At 40.0% G+C, this 21,218-nt stretch overlaps 1 protein-coding gene across 1 annotated transcript; it reads right to left on the bottom strand.

The window, feature by feature from the left end:
• Positions 1-8,297: 8,297 nt before the first annotated feature.
• Positions 8,298-16,725, bottom strand: LOC307082129 (beta-1,4 N-acetylgalactosaminyltransferase 2-like; the record flags this gene model as incomplete). Its single annotated transcript, XM_079745582.1, has 11 exons — positions 8,298-8,482; positions 9,487-9,715; positions 9,892-10,035; positions 10,781-10,962; positions 11,185-11,271; positions 11,563-11,676; positions 11,767-11,833; positions 12,281-12,318; positions 15,107-15,213; positions 15,967-16,110; positions 16,601-16,725. The coding sequence occupies 11 exons, from the start codon at positions 16,723-16,725 to the stop codon at positions 8,298-8,300; spliced, it is 1,422 nt and encodes a 473-aa protein (XP_079601708.1).
• Positions 16,726-21,218: the final 4,493 nt, after the last annotated feature.

The following is a 21,218-nucleotide window of genomic DNA, read 5'->3' as shown; positions in this document are numbered from 1 at the left end:
TATGCAACAAAAAATAGTAAGAAAACATTGTGTGTTAGGTGGGTAGATTATGGCTATATATTTAACAGACGAATAGTAGAACATATAGAACATGATATCTCATCAAAATGACTTACCATTCCTCCAGAGTTGACTCAAATTACCACGAGTAACTATTACCTTGGCTGTGTATGGAGCCAGTATCCTGCCATAATTCAAACCTGTGGGGCTGCCTTCTGGCTGCGTCAAGTAAAATGACCAAGGCAGTGCACATCACATGACAACAACTTGAGTGGTTACACTCAAGCTACACCTGCCCTCTCACTCAACGGGATTCCAGAGAAGAAGAACATAAAACATGTTCAGTTTTTCCATCACCGAGGTCGGATCACAGCCCGGTCAACGGCACATGTGATTGGAATGAACGTCAGCAGAGAGCATGCAGGTTTAGAGCCAAATGGTCCCGCCCCCAGGAACGTTTTTTTTCTTCCTTTTTGCAGATAAACGATTTCAAAAATAACCATAAAAATCCACTGTCCCTTAACCAAAATCCACAATCTAGGCTTGAACAAAAAATGCACAAAAAATACAATACACTGCATAACTGCAGCTCTAACAAAGACAAGAGAAATAGAAGAGAATAAAATGTATTGATGGGCTTGGGACCATGGATGTAGGCTATAATGACAAGCTTGGGTCACACTCACTGATGCAGCCTTCTCATTGGCCAGAGTAAATAATTGCCTTGACAAACCACTCAAACTACAAGAGCTATGGCAATAATATCAAAGACGTTTTAAAATAATTGGGACGTTACTGAGAGTATCTGCTAGACTGGTTTGCAATTATAAAGGTATGTTTACCACCTAGACCTTGCTAATTCATTCCCATTGCTAAAATTCTTAGATAAGTATCTATCTCAAGGACGCATACAGTACATACCTGAGGGATCAAATTGATATTTGATGGCATCAAACAGCATAGTCTCTACACTATCCTGGCCACTATAACTACAAACAGAAAAATGCATGGATGTGTTTAATTGAGGTAAGCTGTGGCCAATCTCTCACAGCTTGGGTGGGCCGGAAAAATTGCATTCATCATATAAATGTGCTTTGACCAGGTTCAGTCCAGTTCAATCACACCGTAATAAGGCTGTGTTATGGTCGTAAAGCTCTACTGGAGAACAGGCACCGCCATTACTAAAATCACAATTGTTTCTTGCATGTCTGCAATCTATACTTACAGTGGGGCAAAAAAGTATTTAGTCAGCCACCAATTGTGCAAGTTCTCCCACTTAAAAAGACGAGAGAGGCCTGTAATTTTCATCATAGGTAAACATCAGCTATGAGAGACAAAATGAAAAAAAAAAATCCAGAAAATCACATTGTCTGATTTTTTAAGAATTTATTTGCAAATTATGGTGGAAAATAAGTATTTGGTCACCTACAAACCAGCAAGATTTCTGGCTGTCACAGACCTGTAACTTCTTCTTTAAGAGGCTCCTCTGTCTTCCACTCGTTACCTGTATTAATGGCACCTGTTTGAACTCCTTATCAGTATAAAAGACACCTGTCCACAACCTCAAACAGTCACACTCCAAACTCCACTATGGCCAAGACCAAAGAGCTGTCAAAGGACACCAGAAACACAATTGTAGACCTGCACCAGGCTGGGAAGTCTGAATCTGCAATAGGTAAGCAGCTTGGTGTGAAGAAATCAACTGTGGGAGCAATTATTAGGAAATGGAATACATACAAGACCACTGATAATCTCCCTCGATCTGGGGCTCCACGCAAGGTCTCACCCTGTGGGGTCAAAATGATCACAAGAACGGTGAACAAAACTCCCAGAACCACACGGGGGGACCTAGTGAATGACCTCCAGAGAGCTGGGACCAAAGTAACAAAGGCTACCATCACTAACACACTACGCCGCCAGGGACTCAAATCCTGCAGTGCCAGACGTGTCCCCCTGCTAAAGCCAGTGCATGTCCGGGCCCGTTTGAAGTTTGCTAGAGAGCATTTGGATGATCCAGAACAGGATTGGGAGAATGTCATATGGTCAGATGAAACCAAAATAGAACTTTTTGGTAAAAACTCAACTCGTCGTGTTTGGAGGAGAAAGAATGCTGAGTTGCATCCAAAGAACACCATACCTACAGTGAAGCATGGGGGTGGAAACATCATGCTTTGGGGCTGTTTTTCTGCCAACGTCTGATCCGTGTGACGGAAAGAATGAATGGGGCCGTGTATCGTGAGATTTTGAGTGAAAACCTCCTTCCATCAGCAAGGGCACTGAAGATGAAATGTGGCTGGGTCTTTCAGCATGACAATGACCCCAAACACACCGCCCGGGCAACGAAGGAGTGGCTTCGTAAGAAGCATTTCAAGGTCCTGGAGTGGCCTAGCCAGTCTCCAGATCTCAACCCCATAGAAAATCTTTGGAGGGAGTTGAAAGTCCATGTTGCCCAGCGAAGGCCCAAGAACATCACTGCTCTAGAGGAGATCTGCATGGAGGAATGGGCCAAAATACCAGCAGCAGTGTGTGAAAACCTTGTAAAGACTTACAGAAAACGTTTGACCTCTGTCATTGCCAACAAAGGGCATGTAACAAAGTATTGAGATGACCTTTTGTTATTGACCAAATACTTATTTTCCACCATAATTTGCAAATAAATTCTTTAAAAATCAGGCAATGTGATTTTCTAGATTTTTTTTTTTTCATTTTGTCTCTCATAGCTGAGGTATACCTATGATGAAAATTATAGGCCTCTCTCATCTTTTTAAGTGGGAGAACTTGCACAATTGGTGGCTGACTAAATACTTTTTTGCCCCACTGTGTATATATGGAATCTGTGCTGTACAATAAGAAAGGGATAATCACAGAGAGGCAGGGCAATAAACCGTTTGATATGCCCGGCTCGTGGACGGCTTACCCACGGCAACCTTCCACGAGCTTGAGGTGATTATCCCGTTTATTCTACTTCTTGCTTGCCAACATAATAAAACAATTCAGATACTTTAATAATTATGCTTTTTAGGGATCGACCGATATGAATTTTTTAGGGCCGATACGATACCGATTTTTTTCCATCAGTCTTAGCCGATTACCGATACACCGATACCGATTTTCTTTAGCCGATATTTTGAGCCGATACTGCTTTCGCTCCCTCCATTTACATCATAAAAATTACCCAATGATGATAACAAATGTTAAGTCTCAAATTAAAAAAAGAACATTAATTGTACTGTCTGTTTTTGTAACTGTATTAAAAAAAAATTTAAAAAGGCGAAAAAAAACGTCAGATGCCGATACACTTAAAAAATGCAAATATCAGCCGATAATATCGGCTGGCCGATATATCGGTCAATCACTAACAAAGACGTTGACGTCGCTTAGGAATCGAGTACGCTTGGGTTGATAAGTTACCGGACTACTTGCGGAGTGATACGAAAGATCACAAAATCCACCTTCCTTGACAGCGGTCATTATATGCTTAGCAATGGTAAATTATCAAATATAATTCACTGCCGGAAGTTGTGAAGGCCCATGCAAGTGAACGGAGAGTTCCACAGCATTGAGAAGAGCCGTGTGATAACTGTTAAGAAGTGTATATTAAGGGACTTATTAACCTTAATAAGCATGGTTCCCGCATTAGATCCTTTAACTGTAAAATGCATAATTAGCAGTTTAATAAAGGACTCATTAACCTTAATAAGCATGGTTCCGCTTTAGATCCCGTACCTGCAAAATGCATAATTAGCAGTTTAATAAAGGATTTATTCACCGTAATTAGCATAAAAAATGCTTAGTAAAGGTTTAACTGACATATAAGAAAAAAAAAAAACTGACATGTAAGACTCAATAAATGGGTTTGTAATGCGTTTATTAACAACTATAAGAAACTCATGAGACCATAACTAATGTTATTAAGTAATCAATAAATAGTTAACCAGTTTCTTATAAGTGCTTAAAAGTCTTATAAACTCACAATAAACATGTTTATTATGTTATTATTAACACTTATTGATAGTCTTATTAACACAAATTAATGTTAATAAGGGTCTGATTACATATTGACTAAGGTTTATTACAAGGACCTTAATATAAAGCGTTACCAAAAATCCTTTGAAAATGTAATAACTGAGCCAATAATGTAATAACTGAGGTATTACTTTGTTTTATTTTCAACTTCTGGAGAGAAACTGTCACACTTAGCCTTAATATTGCATCTTGCACCCCTTTGCATTTGCAAGCTTACTTGAGCTTAGGCAGATATCCTTGATGTTTAAAGGCATTTCAAGATTTAAAAAAGGTTGAATTAAAAACATTTTTCCATTAAAAACTTGTTGAATTAATTTGACTATGCAAGATCCTCACTAAGACATAGATGCCATGTAACGTACACCATTAGGAGCAACTGTCTGTTCATACAATATCTGTAAGAATTGTAATGACTTACCAAATGAGCAGATGGCTGTTAAACAAATAGCCATAATAAAGAGAGAGGTGCCCAGTACACAGGGCCAGTGGTGATAACATGTGTTAACATAACTATGCCATCCACTATACCTACACAAACTACGACACAAAATGACACAAAAACTGACACATCAGCACATGAGATTGCAGCAAAAACTCTGGAATGACAGGAAGTTTGGTGAAATTGTCTTTATGGAATTTACAGATTTCTTTAGTTCAAGAAATTAGTGGTTGTGCTTATGTGGATGAACGTGTGCATTAAATCCGTTTAGGAGCACCATCTTCTAGAGCAGGGGTTCCCAAAGCGGGGGTCGCGATCCCCCGGGGGGTCGCGGGACGCCGAGGGGTGGGTCGCGGAATGATTTCCATTAATCAAATGATAAAATAAATTATAATAAAAAAATAAAATAATAAAATAATAAAATAATAATAAAATAAATTTGGAAAAAATTAAATACAGAAGAATTCAGCCATAGTTGTCAAAATCATGAAACATGGTAGTTAAAATTAAAATAAAACTACAGATTTTCCTCCTGAGGTGATTACGACAGATTAACGATAGCATAATTTGCAGGTGTCAGGTCACTTTACGGCTCCACAGTAAACATCACAAAGCGGACCAGTAGATTTTCTCTGAACTAGCTCATTGATGACTTTTGGATGATTTTTCAAAATGAAACGTTGGTTAATACCGTTGATAAAGAGTCAGCTGATTGACAGAGTGAAGAAAGGGAAATATGCTTTACAGTTAGACGAATCCACGGATGTATCAAACTGTGCCCAGCTGCTTGTTTTCGTTAGATATAGTTTTGATGGAAAACTTAACGAGGACCTGCTATTTTGCGCCCCGCTGGAGGGAACATGCACAGGCGAGGACATTTTCACAAAACTTGACAACAAACTGAAAGAAGAGGGACTGTCCTGGGATGAATGCATAGGTGTGTGTACAGACGGTGCTGCAGCAATGCTGGGGAAAAAGAAAGGACTTAAAGCAAGAGTCTTACAAGTGGCACACCACATAAAATTCACGCACTGTATTATCCACAGAGAGGCTCTTGCGAGTAAAACCCAGAGCTGAAAAGTGTTCTTGAGACTGCAATAAAAAACTGCAATGTGGTTGTCAACCACATTAAATCGCGTCCACTCAACACCAGGCTGTTTGCCACTCTCTGCAACGAACTGGGATCGCAGCACGAGGGCCTGCTGTTCCACACAAAAGTCAGATGGCTTTCGCGGGGAAATGTTCTCAGCCGCCTGTTTGAGCTGCGGGACGAGGTGCGCTTATTTCTGATGGAGCATGGGTCCCAGCTCGCTGACCACCTGACTGACCCTGACTGGTTAACAAGGCTAGCGTATTTGTCTTGCATTTTTGACAGACTGAATGGACTTAACCTGTCACTGCAAGGTGAAAACACAAGCATCATGTCAATGAGTGATAAAATCCGCATTCAAGAGAAAAGTGGATCGCTGGACTGCACGAGTTGAAATGGGAAGGATTGACATGTTTAATGAGCTGGACGAATTCATGGAAGAAAATGATCTGAGTGTTCACATTGTGAAGACGTCTATAACTACCCACCTTCAAGCCCTCCTGGAACACTTTGACAAGTATTTCCCTGAGGAAACGGCTCCGGAACAATATGACTGGATAAAATCACCATTCACTGTAACCACCGGAAGTCATCTGTCAGCCGGCATGGAGGACGCACTGATTGAAATGTCATGTGACCGCACTTTAAAGACAGATTTTAATTCCAAGACGCTTGCTGAGTTCTGGATTTCAGTCGAGAGGGAATATCCACAGCTGTCCAAGGCCGCGATGGACGTACTGACGCCGTTTGGCTCCACATACCTGTGCGAAAAAACTTTCTCTGCACTGACATATATTAAAAATAAATACAGATCACGTCTAAATGTGGAGGATGATCTCCGTGCGGCCGTCTCAACAATTAAACCGAGAATGGACTTGCTGTGTTCCGCGCATAGCGCGCATCCATCTCATTAGATGAGATTAACGCTGAAACATAGTTGCCAGCAACAATGTACATATGTTTACAACAGTTTGTGGATATTACCCTGACTGAGATATTCTTCTGTTCAAATGGAAATGAAAGTAATGTTTCAAAGTTAAGTTTGCACATGACAGCAATACTGTGCACTCATGTTACATGGATATTATTTTGACTGAGGGATTCTGCTTTTTATCAAACAGTAAATTTCTATTTGTAAAATCATATCAGGCTGCTCTGTTCTTTTGTGTTGTCGTTAAGCCCGTGTTTGGATAAGCCTAGTGCGTATGGCCTGTGCGCACATTTTATTTTATTTTTTCAGTTACATCCGGGGATAGTGGGGGTCGCCAGTCTCTGGCACCGTTATTTTGGGGGTCGCGGGTTGAAAAGTTTGGGAACCCCTGTTCTAGAGTATATGCATCAGACAAACATTCAGGTTAGGGTTAGAATGAATAAATCAGTAGGATATGATAATACTGAAGCTGTTTTGGCCGATTCAAAAATCCCAGACTAAAAGTAAAGCCTTGTTTATGATACTGTGTAAAGCCTCTCCATCGTCGCAAACCCTGTCGGAGACCATCTCCGTAGCCCGACCTGTTCCTCCAAAAATTTTTACTATCCGTCGAGGCTACTCAGAATGTTGGAGACCGCGGGGCTGTCAGTGGTCAGCTATCGTATCCTTCCCGCAGCCCCTAGCGCTCCAGCGGTGAGTTGCATTACCGTACTGACAACTGCAACGCAGATCTTCGAAAGGCTCACAACTCCGTCGAAGCGTCTGCGTGGTCACAGAGTTGGATACAAGGAGTACTATTACGGAACCCTAAGAGTATCATATGAATCAAAATTGACTCTTTGCTCCTTTAAGGCCTCCTGTGGAGGGGGGTAGGAGGGTATCTGTAAGGTCAAATATTTAAGCATGTGTTGCACAATGAAATATTAACGCTGTTAATATTAATATTAAGGCTCATACAAGTGTGACAGTTTCTTCCAGATGTTGAAAATAAAATAAAGTGATACCTCAGTTATCACATTATTGGCTCTGTTATAGCATTTTCAAAGGATTTTTTAATACAAGGCCAATAATGTAATAACCAGCCAATAACATAATAAGTTATTACATTATTGGCAAAAAGTTATTACGTTATTGGCTCAACAACTTTAATACATTATTGGCAAGTTATTACGTCATTGGCTTTATTACATTTCAATTATTACCTTATTGGCAGTTATTACGTTATTGCCCGTTATTACGTTATTGGTAGCTACAGTCCCTAAGTCCCACCATTCCTCCCACCGGATGTTTCCTAATACAGCACTATTTTTGGTCAGTGATTATTACGCTACCTGTGTTACACCGCTGAGAGAATGCCCTTTATTTGTAGACTACCAAACCAGGACCATCTGATGAATCATTGAATCTTGCCAATCACGCAGAAAAAAATTGCAGAATTATCAGTGTTTATAGACAAACTACAATCTTGTTGTTGTCTTGTTGTTACTGGCACTTGTTTTAATAAAGTGACTATTCTTAATAAATTGGAAAACAGTGGGAAGTAATAACAAGTGTATTCCCCTCACATAAAAAGAGCTTGGCTTGGATATGCTAACTTCCCTTCTGGACACACAGGGAATATTTTTTTATTGAACAACTCGTCAGATTCTGGGTAAGACTGGCAAAAGGCAATTTACAGATATCTCTGCATATTCCTTTAAGTGTGACATAAAGTTTACCTGAAGCTAGAAGTTGACTTTCTTTTATTGAATCTATCTGGATTTGCTGCCCAATATTTTCCTTATGTGAATTTGTCATTAAGAGTTGAGGTCCTATCCAAAGCGGACACATTTGAGGAAGTTTTTGTAGTGGTGCAGTCGTTTTTTTGAATCCTGTTCCTCCGATGAGGGGTGTCTGAATATCTTGTACTCAGGCTTCATCATTCTTGGCTGATGGCCGATGGAAACATGACCACATGTTGCAACCATCAATTGACCAAGTCCATCCATGAAGAATTCTATTGGGAAAAAAACAAACAAAGATTTGAGGTTGTGGAAGAAATTATAGAACTTCAATTATTAACATTGGTAAATGCTAATATAACTTCAAAATATGGGACTCAAGGGTTTCTCCTGCATGGCAATTTATACCATGTCCTATTTAGAGAACGGATATGTTCCAGCAGGTGAAGCCTCGTGTTGCCATGTTTATGTTTACCTCACATACCAAGACATGTAGATGTACTGACCAGAATAATATCTTCTTAAGTTACGCACATATATGGATAGACAATACAATCTTCTGTACTTCTCCCTTCTCACTTGTTCTATATAACCTGTGTAATCTTCTCCTTTGTGCTTTGAAGATTCATGGGGTACTTCTTAGTTTTCTTGCCACTATTGCAATGATCATGCCCCATTCCGGAGCCGTAAATTCCTGCACCAGTGACCACATGACACCACCCAGCCTTTGCAATGCGGTATGGAAACTTTTTGCATCCCAGATTGAAAGTGAGTGGAACCTTGGGTAACCAACCACAAGTTTGTGTGGACAAATAAGGAGAGTGGTAGCAAGTGATTAAAGGTGATATATTATACCAGCAGTTGTGAGTATGATTAGCCGTTACAAGCCGTTTTGAAAATCTGCCTCTTCTGACATCACAAGTGGGCGTGTCCACCGATGTATGCTGGATAGAACAGTCTATCAGCCCACCCAGTAGACTGTAGCAAACGTCGCTCATCTATCCGTCATATATCTAGGTGGACACGCCCACTTGTGATGTCAGAAGAGACAGACTTTCAAAACGGCTTTTAACTGCTAATCACACTCACACCTGGTGGTATAATATATCACCTTTAAATACTGAACCGCTCCCTTGGCATCCAAGAATAACATCTTGAAGCTAACGGCCTAACCTCATTCAAGAATCCCCTTTCCTAATTTAGGTTTCTCATTATCATTCATTGTGGATGTATGTACACAACCAAAAAGGACCACATGTAGATGTGGCAGGTTACATACCTGGATGTCCCAGTCTCTTCAGCTTGGGGTCAAATCTCACTCGGTTCACAGCATCGGTACGAGCCAGGAAGAAGTTGACCACCCCACTGACGAGGTGGCATTGTGGAAAATTAGGTACTGAGTGGAATCTTTTGTTGCTTTTCTTCTCTAGACAGCCTCCAGTGACTCCATCTCCCTCATCATAGTTGATGGAGAAGTAGAACTGATTTCCATCCACTGAACCCCCAACCTAAGAAAGATAACTAGACATTATAACCTCACACATACTCTTCTTAATTCATAATGTAATAAAGCTGGTCAATGTGGCCCGGGAAAGGGAAGTCTCTTACTATCATGAAGATGATAGTAATAATAATAATAGTAATAATAATAATTTATTTGATCAATGAGTAATATGATTCTCACCACATCCAACTCTGGTGTTGCTTCCATCACCTCCACCAGATCCTCTATCTTTGTTTTCTCAGTGAATAGGAAGTCGTCATCCACCCAAAGAAAGTACTTGGTGGTGACTTGAGAGACAGCCAGGGTTCTGCCAGCAAACCAGCCCTGTGGAAGGGAAAGATTTGACATTAACTTACTGTAAGAATTTCACTTTTTACTTGAATTGTGTTGTTGAATTGTGTCAAGAACACAATTTGTGTGCTTGATTAGCTTGATTGTCTTTCTTAATTTTGCTTTTGAAGAGGTCCCTCTTCAATATCATAAACTCTCATAAAACATTTAAGCAAAGGCAAATGCTTTTCACTACATATTTAGTTGTCGTTGGATTGTCGGAGACTGGGCGTCCACCAATATTGGCAAAAGCAACAACGGCTATTGAGTTCCCTGATCCATCCTGTATTAGGGCGCAACAGATGAGAGCTTGATATGAACACACATTTTTGAGGTTCAACCTATTCGAGATTGAGTGAACTCGTTCCTTGAAATTTAAATCATTTGTTCTGAAATTAAAATAACCAGACATTGCAGGGAAGTTCTCTCTCTGTATACAGGGTTCAACGGTATTTTAACCTGCTACTTGAAACAAGCCCCTGGTCAGCATACATTATTTATCTGTTGTGTTAACTGATAAGATAAGATTTAAAGAAAGTTGCATTCCAGAGTTGAGCGTTTCTTTTCATCCACAGCTGTTGTCGTTGGCCGGGTAAACTGTGAAGCGATGATGACTGGTATTTGCGGCGATGCAATGATTCAGGTGATTTGAAACTATAAAGGGAAAAGTGTGTGTGCGGGCTTTGGGGGTCTCACAGCACAACTCACAGCACCCCCTGGTTGTTGAATACAGCCCTACCTGTCCCCCGGGCATGATGTAATGCAGAACATTTTCTTCAATGATTTTTTCCGGCTCATGGGTGTCGTCAGCCACAATGAGCGTCATGTCTTTGTAGTATTGTCTGAGGCTACTTATGAGGAGCTTCAACTCCTTGTAGCGCATGAAGGTCTTAGTGGTGACAGTCACTTGGTCACTAATGGCTAGTTAAGAGAGAGAGAGTGTTTGTTTGTTTGTTTGTTTGTTTGTTTGTTTGTTTGTTTGTTTGTGTGTCAGTGAGTCGGAGGATGTGGTCATCAGGAGTAGAGGATGCAAGGGGATAGAGAGAGGAAGAAGGTAAGGGTGCATAGTTCTACACAACGGTAAAAACAGATGATATATATATATATATATATATATAAAAGAATAGACTTTTGTTGTTGTACCTGTTCCAATGTCGAAGAGCACAGGTAGGGTTGGTTGCCGAATGACAATGGGGAACACAGCATGGTGAACCTCACACATGAAGTGAACTGTAAAGAAAAGATTTTGTTGGGTTGGATATTTTTCTTTCCAACCTAAAATAAGATTTAACACAAATGAAATGAGTAGCAGATTTAGCAGATGGCTTTGAGTCCAAAATGAAACATTACATTGGCATAAATCTTTAACAAAGATAAATCTTCAATATAAAACTTCAACAAAGACAATTTTGTATATAAGATTTACCAGTGCATTAAGTTCAGTTTGAATTACATCGTCCAACCCATACACCTCATTAAATTGTTTCCCAGCCGAGATCAATTGAAAAGGACTTAGACTACCTAGGTCTCCGGTGTGTATGTGGTACACAGTGCTGGTGTAGGTGACCTTCGCCAGAAGTTTGTTCATTTCCGCTAAGCTATCCGTCTCCAAGATGATCAAATTCTTCCCGCTACCTAATGTTTTTCACAAATAAAACAAGTCAATCCTGTTCACTTTAATTACACATTGGAACTATGTAAACAATGATCGAGCTCATGAATCACCTTTGACAATGTCTTCGTCTCTTGGGGTCCCTAGACTGAGGATACCTCTGGTGACATTTAGTAATACCTGTAAAATACAAGTATGTTAATTGTGTGTGTGTGTGTGTGTGTATGTGTGTGTGTGTGTGTGTGTGTGTGTGTGTGTGTGTGTGTGTGTGTGTGTGTGTGTGTTTGGCTCAAAATCATACAGTTTAACTAATTCATAAGTAAACAGGCAGAGCTTGCGTAAGTGGCCCGAAGTAAATAAACTGAAGGCTGACCTGTTTGTCTATTGGATGAGATTATTGCAGGACTGTCACAGCCTTAGATACCAGATTATATATTTTTTGGTAAGAGCATTTTATTGAATGATTGACTATACCCTATACTTTTAATGAGAAACCAATAATTATGTAAGGGGACCTGTATTGATGCTGGCCAGACATAGGCTGTATCAGGGCATCAGGGAAATGTAACCTGTAGCTCTAAGATGTCCAGACATTTTTTACATAACACCCAGAGTTTAAGTACCAACCTTGTAGCTGCTTCTTTTCTGTGTATGCAGCGCTAAACCTGAAACAAACATATCTTTAAAGGGGACATATCATACCACCAGGTGTGAGTGTGATTAGCCATTACAAGCCGTTTTCAAAATGTGCAGCATTGTGACATCACAGGTGGGCGTGTCCACCTAGATGTGTGACGGATAGATGAGCAGTGTTTGCTAGTCTAGTGGGTAGGCTGGTAGACTGATCTGTCCAGCACACATCTAGATGGACACGCCCACCTGTGATGTCACAATGCTGCACATTTTGAAAAGGGCTTGTAATGGCTAATCACACTCACACCTGGTGGTATGAGATGTCCCCTTTAAGGATGAATTTCTTGGGTGAAGCTATTTCCTGAGGCATACATTGAACATAGAAGGAAGACAAAAGAGATAATGGGGATAGAGCACATTGAACACATGTGTAGTAGACTGGGTAGCACATTCTGCCGGCGGTTTAAGTCCCCCCTGCAGAAGAGCAATACATTTCTTTCTAGTTTCTAGAAGTTTTTGCGGGAGCCAATCACCAAGCTGGCTTTTCCCCCTGTCACACTATTGGCTGGTTTAACACAATGACGACAGGGAAGCGACGGCAAGCAGCCAATTGCGTACAGAGTCATTTGAACTAGGCCCCTTGATCACGCCTCTTGTGCTGAAGAAAATGACAGCTTCCCCATACCAACGTGCAATCTACGATTGAGCTTGGTCTGGCAATAGCCAGGCTACATGTGTAGTGCACTTTCACTACAACTGAATGTGGTACTCTCAAAACTGATTATTTTATTTATATTAGCAAAAGCTAATTCTCTGAATTTAAGGGCTTCAAACAATTTTTATCATTTATTCCTCATAATTTGTGTTGAGAGGAACTTAAAATGTAAGTAGCACCCAGGTGGAACTGTTGACACTTAAAGGGGACATCTCATACCACCAGGTGTGAGTGTGATTAGCCATTACAAGCCTTTTTCAAAATGTGCAGCATTGTGACATCACAGGTGGGCGTGTCCACCTAGATGTGTGATGGATAGATGAGCAGTGTTTGTTAGTCCACTGGGTGGGCTGGTAGACTGATCTATCCAGCACACATCTAGATGGACACGCCCACCTGTGATGTCACAATGCTGCACATTTTCAAACCTGCTTGTAATGGCTAATCACACTCACACCTGGTGGTATGATATGTCCCCTTTAAGTAGTAGTGTTCCGGGTTGTCGTCAGATGGGAGCACTTCCGCCCGCGTCCTCAGACGCAACTTGGATGACGAACTGAGCAGTCGTGTCTTCATTGCTTCGCACCATTTCCTGTATATTACAGGTCAGTAGTTGGTTTAAACTATAAAACGTCAACCTTCTAAAGCCTTGCTTCATATGTATAACTGTTGAAGAAGTTCGGGTCATGTTTTGTTGTGTTTCTAGCGAACTTAAGAGACTTTAAATTACCGCCGTTCAGTACAATGGCAGGGGTAAATGCCTCGAAACGGCAGGTCCCACCGATTATGGGTTCATTTCTCGCCCTGCGTATTGCCTTGAGGGCATGCCGCGCAATTTAAGGGTTTTTGTTAGCACTTTGCACAGTGTTAGTTTTATTTGTGGTCTCCTGTACACTACAGTTTAAATGGGAATATGAGTAAATGTTAAAGGTTCATGGTTACAGATTTACAAGGTTGAAAGAATATTTATATTAATGCATACTGTTTAAAGATAAAAATGTTACTGTTACATCCAGAGTCACAACTTGGTTTACTTTGTATTGAAAACGTTTAGCTTTCTCTGAGTAATACTTTTGTTTTATTTAAGTGTGTGAATCTAGAATAATTGCCAACTACATGTTGCATTCAAGTACAGTGGATTAATGCTGTTTATTGCACTATATTATTGTTGATGCTTTAACTCACTTAAACAGGTGAATGTAAATGAGTGCGTTGCTCAAGTAGAGTTAAGTGGACTGATGGAGAACATTGAATGTGCACGAGATATAACATGAATGTGAATTAGAATAGGATGTAAGATGTAGTTAAAATTTGATGCACTTAAACAGTTGAAGACTGAACAAGAGACACTCAGAGAAATGTTGTTTTTTTTTTGAATTTGAATAGAGACGCAACTTGGATGACGAACTGAGCCGTCGTGTCTTCATTGCTTCGCACCATTTCCTGTATATTACAGATTTCTTTATTGTTGCCGTGGCACCCAGTCCTGGGACCCGTAACATGAACTAGGGCTGAACGATTCATCAAACTCAAACCGGCATCGCGATGTAATAGAACACGATTAGCAAATCGCAAAGGCTGCAATTAGTTAATGTTACTGACTGGCGATCAGTAAGATTCGTATTTATTTTTCTTTTAAAATTCAATATTTAAACAAAGATGTTATAATATAAATGTATGCATCAATTCTTCTCAACATATAGGCCTGGCCTAAAGGAAATAGCAGTTTATATGATGTCTGCTTCCAATGTTGTGTTGATCACACTCAGTAGCGGTTCTAGGGGTGGGGCCACAGGGGCCCTGGCCCCTGCTGAAATCTGATTGGCCCCTGTCGGCCCCTGTTCCGTCAATCAATTGACGAGCTGAACTGCCGGAGAATTCAACGATCACAGATGCAATTCCACACCCAAACTATTGGCGGCATTAATGTGTCAATGCAATTTAGGAGAACAATCGCATACTAAATCGCAATCGCAATATTAGTCGGAACAATCGCAGTTCGATTATTTCCCCAAATCATTCAGCCCTAACCTAAACTACTATGGACTAAAGGGCAGTGTTAGCCCTTCGTAATTGAACCACCAAAGTGCATGGTAGTACTGTACCTGGAATGAGAGTGGGGATCATGGGGCGAACTGTGAAACCCTGAATGGGATACTGCAGTGGAGAGTTGGATGGAGCAAAGAGGAGTGTGTTCAAAATGGAGCTTGTTCTGGACATGGGAGGTAGAAAGTATGTAGGCATAAATATATATAATAGAATCACTTATCCAATTAACCAATACGATCAATATGTCAATTAACCAATCCTAAATATTAATTCACTAATATTCTAAGTAATTATCTATCAACTATCCAACTTTACTTCATCAATAAACACATTCATACATAAACAATAAATAAATGCAAATGTTTATAAATTGATTTGTTGATTAATTAACTAATGAATTTAATCATTCCTCACGCCCAAATGTTTCTCTACCAATCCATCACCCTTGGTCATACTATTCAGTATGGGTTCATTTTAATTCCATTAAGTTTTTTTCATTTGTAAAACAAATGTTTTCAACTTGTAACACAATTGTGTACTGTGATTAAAAGACAGAGTTGTGCCATACAACTCAAATAGTTTTACTCAAAACACACACAAAAAAGTGAGATATATTTTTTGGGAAGTAATGTTGTGAGTAAATTTGTACCTCTAAACAAGGTCAACCTTTGTCTGTCTTGACCAGTCAGCTCTGTATCCCCCACAGAGGAAAAGGAATGCTATCATAAGCGGGACTATCCGTCAATCAAACTAATCTGGACAGCGAGATTGAAAGTGTGGAGAATAGTAGCAGCGGCAAATTGTTTTACATTCCACAACATATTTGTGTTACATATTTTACAAGCTCTCACTTAATGACATTAAAGTATGCCAATGTCATTAAGTCATTGTCCCTGGTACTATTGGCGGTAGGTACCTGGCCTGGTGTTTCTTGTACTCCTTGCCCCGTCGTTCCAGAATCTCTGCCAGCTGGTCATTAGGAATGCTGTTCTCCAGAATATACGAGTCATTTATGCAGAAGCAGGTAGAAGGGGGGGTGAATAGGCCGGTGGGTGGAGACCTAGAGGTAGTAAGATTAGTTCAATTATCAACCTGAAAAGCTTGTACACGTGTTGTCATTCAATCATGTCAGGTCAACAAGTACAAGCCATTTGACAACAAGTTTTGCCTTGGAATATGTTGGAATTCAATATTCTGAACAGCAACAAGATTGAGCTGGCAAAACCTTTTGAAAGTATTTCTGGTTTATAAAATAATTGTAGTATATTTATGAGTTGCTTCGTTATTGAATAATGAATCCACATATTACATTTTTTTTGGACAAATAATCTAATTGCTTGCATTGATCTTTCTCTGAAATTGTAATTCCTTCTTTTCCTACAACTTTAATGCTAGGACACTTTAAATAGGTGTGCCTGAAATTTATTGTGGGGATCGTTCTTAGCTTGAGAAGTTGAGAGCTGCATATGTAGACACATCCATCCATTAGCTAGAGGTTTTTGGTTAAAATAGAATGATACACATATGCATAAATAAAGATGTGCACTTACCACCTTCTGATCAGGGAGCGCTTGTGCTCTACCGTGCAGCTCGGGAAGAAACCGAAGAAGGCCATAACAACAAAGAAACCAAGCGGCAGAAACAACAGCAAACTCCATCTAATAAACCTGCTCATCTGGAGACAAACACATAAAGATTATTTAACAGAAAAAACTAAAGGTTTTTACCAATTTCTGATGCGCACAATAAAATGGTCAGTTTTATGTGTGCACCCTTGTTTGCATTATATTTCAAACCTTGTTGGACGTTTTTATGGATGGAGACTTATCCACCAACAAGATAAGACTTCATCAATCTCTAAAGGAATATTGGGATTTTACAGCAGCAAAATAAAAATGTATGCTGCTGTAAAACCGCAAAAACTTTATACTTTGCGGGTTAAAGTGCAACACAAGATTTGCATAAGAGTAGCATATATATTGTTATTCTTTTTCCCAAAACTTTATTGCGGAGGAAATATCGCCAGATGACAGAAAATAAAAATGCTAACCAAGGTAATATGCTGGGAAAAACTGGATAATGCACAGTTATGCAAATGTAAATGATCCATATTAAAAACAAAATTCATATTAAAATAATTATTTTGAACACATTTAAAAACATTCATATAACGTTCTAAAACAATTCTTCACATTTTGTTTTTAACCTTCTAACATCTATAAAACAACAAAATGGTTAACATTTTATAAAACCTTATTTGGTCGTCGCTTGATATAAGACCAATAACCAGGGTACTTCAGGTAAAACTATTGCTCAGTTATTATTAAGGATTGTTAAAAAGTATTATTATTACACCAAATCCTTCAGCAATCAACTAATAGCATTTACATTATTAAGATGACTCACCGTTCTCCCAGAGAGGGCTACTGTTTCAAGGGAAATAACTAGACGTTAGTTAGTCTGCCTCGATCTGCATCAAGTAAAATAACCAGGGCCGTACACAGACATTGTGAGGGGCAGTGGCCTCCTCGCAATGTCTGTGAGAAGCAACGCCCTCAGTGCTATTTCCAGAACTTAATACTTAACTCAAACACGTTTTACTGGTCGTGGCACTTTAGTTTGAGCAAATCATTACATTTATAATTGGAAGAATAAGGAGCACATGCCTGATATTAACAAGGTGGCAGAGATTATTGCTTCAGAGATTTACAATATTATGTCTACTTTTTAGGCAAGGTGTTGGGTGTGGGAAAAGGAAATCATGAAAGGCATATGTGGGGAATGTCAAGAAACAAGAATGTCAAGAATGGTGAATTTCAAGAAGGAAAATATGATGCAAATGTTATGCAAATTAATCCAATAACATGACTCAACAACATAACTCAGATTGGTTTATCAGAGCAAAGCAACCAAATAAGGCTTTACCAGTCAAATCATAGTACGGACTAGATTATCATATAGAATCATACTGGCATAATCATTAGTAACAATATTCATAATTAGAATCAGAAATCGTGCATCATAGACTATGATATATGCTATGACCTCTGATTTGCAAATGGGTTCTGCACTCTCATGTACATAAATCAAGACCAATCTAATAAATATACCTTTCATTGTAATACAAAATGGGCAATTTCAAGGCTATGCAAGGAGAAAGGTTTAACTTTTAGAATAACATATTGCTCTAAAGTTGGGGGTAGTAAGGATTTTAGGCTTCAGAGATACAAATATAGACACACGCAACAGGACATGACTTGACTCTACAACAATCGTTTAACAACGATTGTGTGCTCATAGTATCTGTTGGCATGTTGGAGGCAGTCTTCAACTCATTCCCCTCCCAGATACGGGAAAGATTCAGGCACTATGTAAGTCTTCCTCGGTGAACACAGTGGACCCTATAGCTTGAATAGAGTGGTCATCAAAGGTAGGGGATAACTGTACATTATTAGACAGCCCCCTGTCATCGGTGCAGGGCCGATGACAAAAAAGCCTGGAGTTTCACAGGATTTGGAAGGATGGATGTAGTTGACGAGAAGGGCATCACAAACATATGTTCCTCCATTGCAGCTCTTTTTGGGGCAAGGAGACATTTGGGGATTGCAGGTGGGGATAACCAAGTACGAGCAAAAATTACTTTGATGGGATTAGGTTATAGGGGACAGTCAGGGGATGAATCATATTTGGGCCAAGGAGTATGGATGTTAAAAGCAGGTCAGATGAATATTCAGTTGTGTGATAGCAACCAAGAAGTTGTTTCTCCTCTATAATCAATACAGTGATCTTGCAGTTGTATATATGGTAGGAGACTAGACACAGCTCCAGAGAGATGGCGTAGCTCCCCACTGGCCATCCTGTTTTGGACGAGCTCTGGTCCTGCCGACAGCTCAGGACAGGAGACTCAGAAATGGGAATTTATGCCACAATATAGGCAGAATTTCTCCTGTATTCGGCGGTCACTCTATTGACGAGGGTACTGAATGCATTTTGGCTCTGAGCAAAAACAAACAAGGAAACAACAGGTGTGGCTCATAAGTAATAATCAGAGGTAAAACTCCTCCACAGATCAACAGTTAAGTAAACAAGGAAGGACAGTCTATCTCGCCCTCTGGCGGTAAGGAACCTAAACAGGTCCCAGCTTTCTCTCTCAGCCTGGTCACTTAAGCGTCTGCCGTTTCTCCCTTCTCTTGTTTCATGTTCCCAAACACAAAGCATTCAAAGAAGACATTATTTGCGGGTTTAAATAGCTCTCAAAGACTATCAGAAAGAATGCTACATTTTACATTCCTATGTATTTGTGGGGTTTTGGTTTTCCTCCTTTCAGTTTTTACTCTCCCTGTCCTATATTTCAGGACTACAAATGTGGCGGTTCTGGAGTCCGGCTGAATTGATTGGTGGAGGCTTGTCAACAAGGCCCAAGCCACATGTGTTAAAAGGCCTCATCGGTTCCACCTTCTGTCTCTGATGCTCCATCAAGCTCATGCCTGATTCCCACATGCGGTTTTATGTCTCTACTGTTTTGTGCTTGGTTTGTTGCCACTGTGGCCATTGGTCACTTTTTATGTGTTAGGTGTTTCTACCTTTTGCCATGTTTGGCCTTATGTGTTGAAGTTATGTTTAAACTTTGGCCCAGCCTGTGGGAAGGTGGTAAGGGTGAGTGGACTTTAATTTGGTGCCCCATTTTCTCCTGTTTTTGTTGAGTTAGGGAGCTCGGCTTACCTTTTGTTTATCTTTGTAATTAGAAAGACTATTTTTGTGTGTTTATGTTTTTTTTTTTGGCCCAGGCTCAGCATGATGATGTATACATTCTTTCAGACTTGATATTCTTTTGTTGCTACAAACCTTTTTGTTTATTTGTGAAACCCAGAGCCTTAACTGTTTGAGTTGGCTTGATGTTACCTCCTCTAACTCTGGCAGACACTTGCTGCATGAGCAGCACAACTTCTAGAATGAGTTGCTTGTACTGCATGACATATTAACATATTTATTTTAACTGTTGTACGGAAACATAAGTGACGTTAATGTTCATTATATTTATTTTATGGTGAAGCTATTTGCACCCCTGGTACAATTATCAGTATATTGTGACCAGGGGCGTAGGAATGAGTTTAACATTGGGGGGGACACATATCGGAAACCTGACAGATCCGTTAATGGTTTGAACAGAAATATGTCATAAATTAACTACACTGAAAAAATTCACAAATATATTTTATTCTACTAAAAAGATACATTTGTAAATGTAAAGGAAAACACATTTTGAATGGCAGTAATGAACTCATAAATATCAAATCAATTCTTTAATTGCACGCTCAATCATCCAGTTTTTTTGAATAAGAAGCGGTGACAAGACGCTGTGTTGCGCTTTCAAAATAAAATAAAATATTTTTCTCCCCTGGTATAATTTTTAGGTGGGACAGATGCGCCTGTCTCCAATATTGGAGGGGACACGTCCCCTCCGTCCCCCCCGGTTCCTACGCCCTTGATTGTGACAACCCGCTCCCCACCAGGAGGATCCGGGGGCTAGTGGTGGAGGGCGTGTACCGCCGCCATCCACTAGCCGGCGGCAGAGAGCACCACATGCCTCACCCTCATCAGCCAGATGGGGAACACCTGGCCGGAGGGAGGGAACGAGCGGGCAGACTTCTTAAAAGGCAGCCGAGGACTCATTCCGGGGTGGCGGGAGAAAAAAACCAACCAGGAGGAGACCATTGATGCACCCCAGACTACGAGGCTCACGGAGACCCTAGTTCAGTGTTGTATTTCTTGTTTGGGAATAAACACCGACTGCGGCTTAAACCAGGATCCAATGCGTGGTACTTGCCGTGAGAACAGACACTTCGGAACCGGGTTATCACAATATGCTATTTGTTCCCTTGTACAATTATCAGTAAATGCACACAGAAATGTGTTCTATTAATACCCTTTTTGCTACATCCTCTGCCTACTGCATCCTCTATTAATACCCTTTTGCTGCATGCCAACATACTCATGCCAACTACATCTTGAAATTATCCAACACACAACTACATGTGTACTGTAGCGTAATTTCATCAATGCAAGTCAAAAGTCAACGTATTTAGTTTATAGGGTTAGTTTATTGGGTTAACCAATAATTAAACCCAAACTACCTAAATATTTATGTATTTGGGATATTACATAATA

Source organism: Pollachius pollachius (assembly GCF_949987615.1).
Source record: "Pollachius pollachius genome assembly, chromosome: 11".
NCBI classification, from domain to species: Eukaryota; Metazoa; Chordata; class Actinopteri; order Gadiformes; family Gadidae; genus Pollachius; species Pollachius pollachius.
This window is presented reverse-complemented; position numbering and strand designations above follow the sequence as displayed.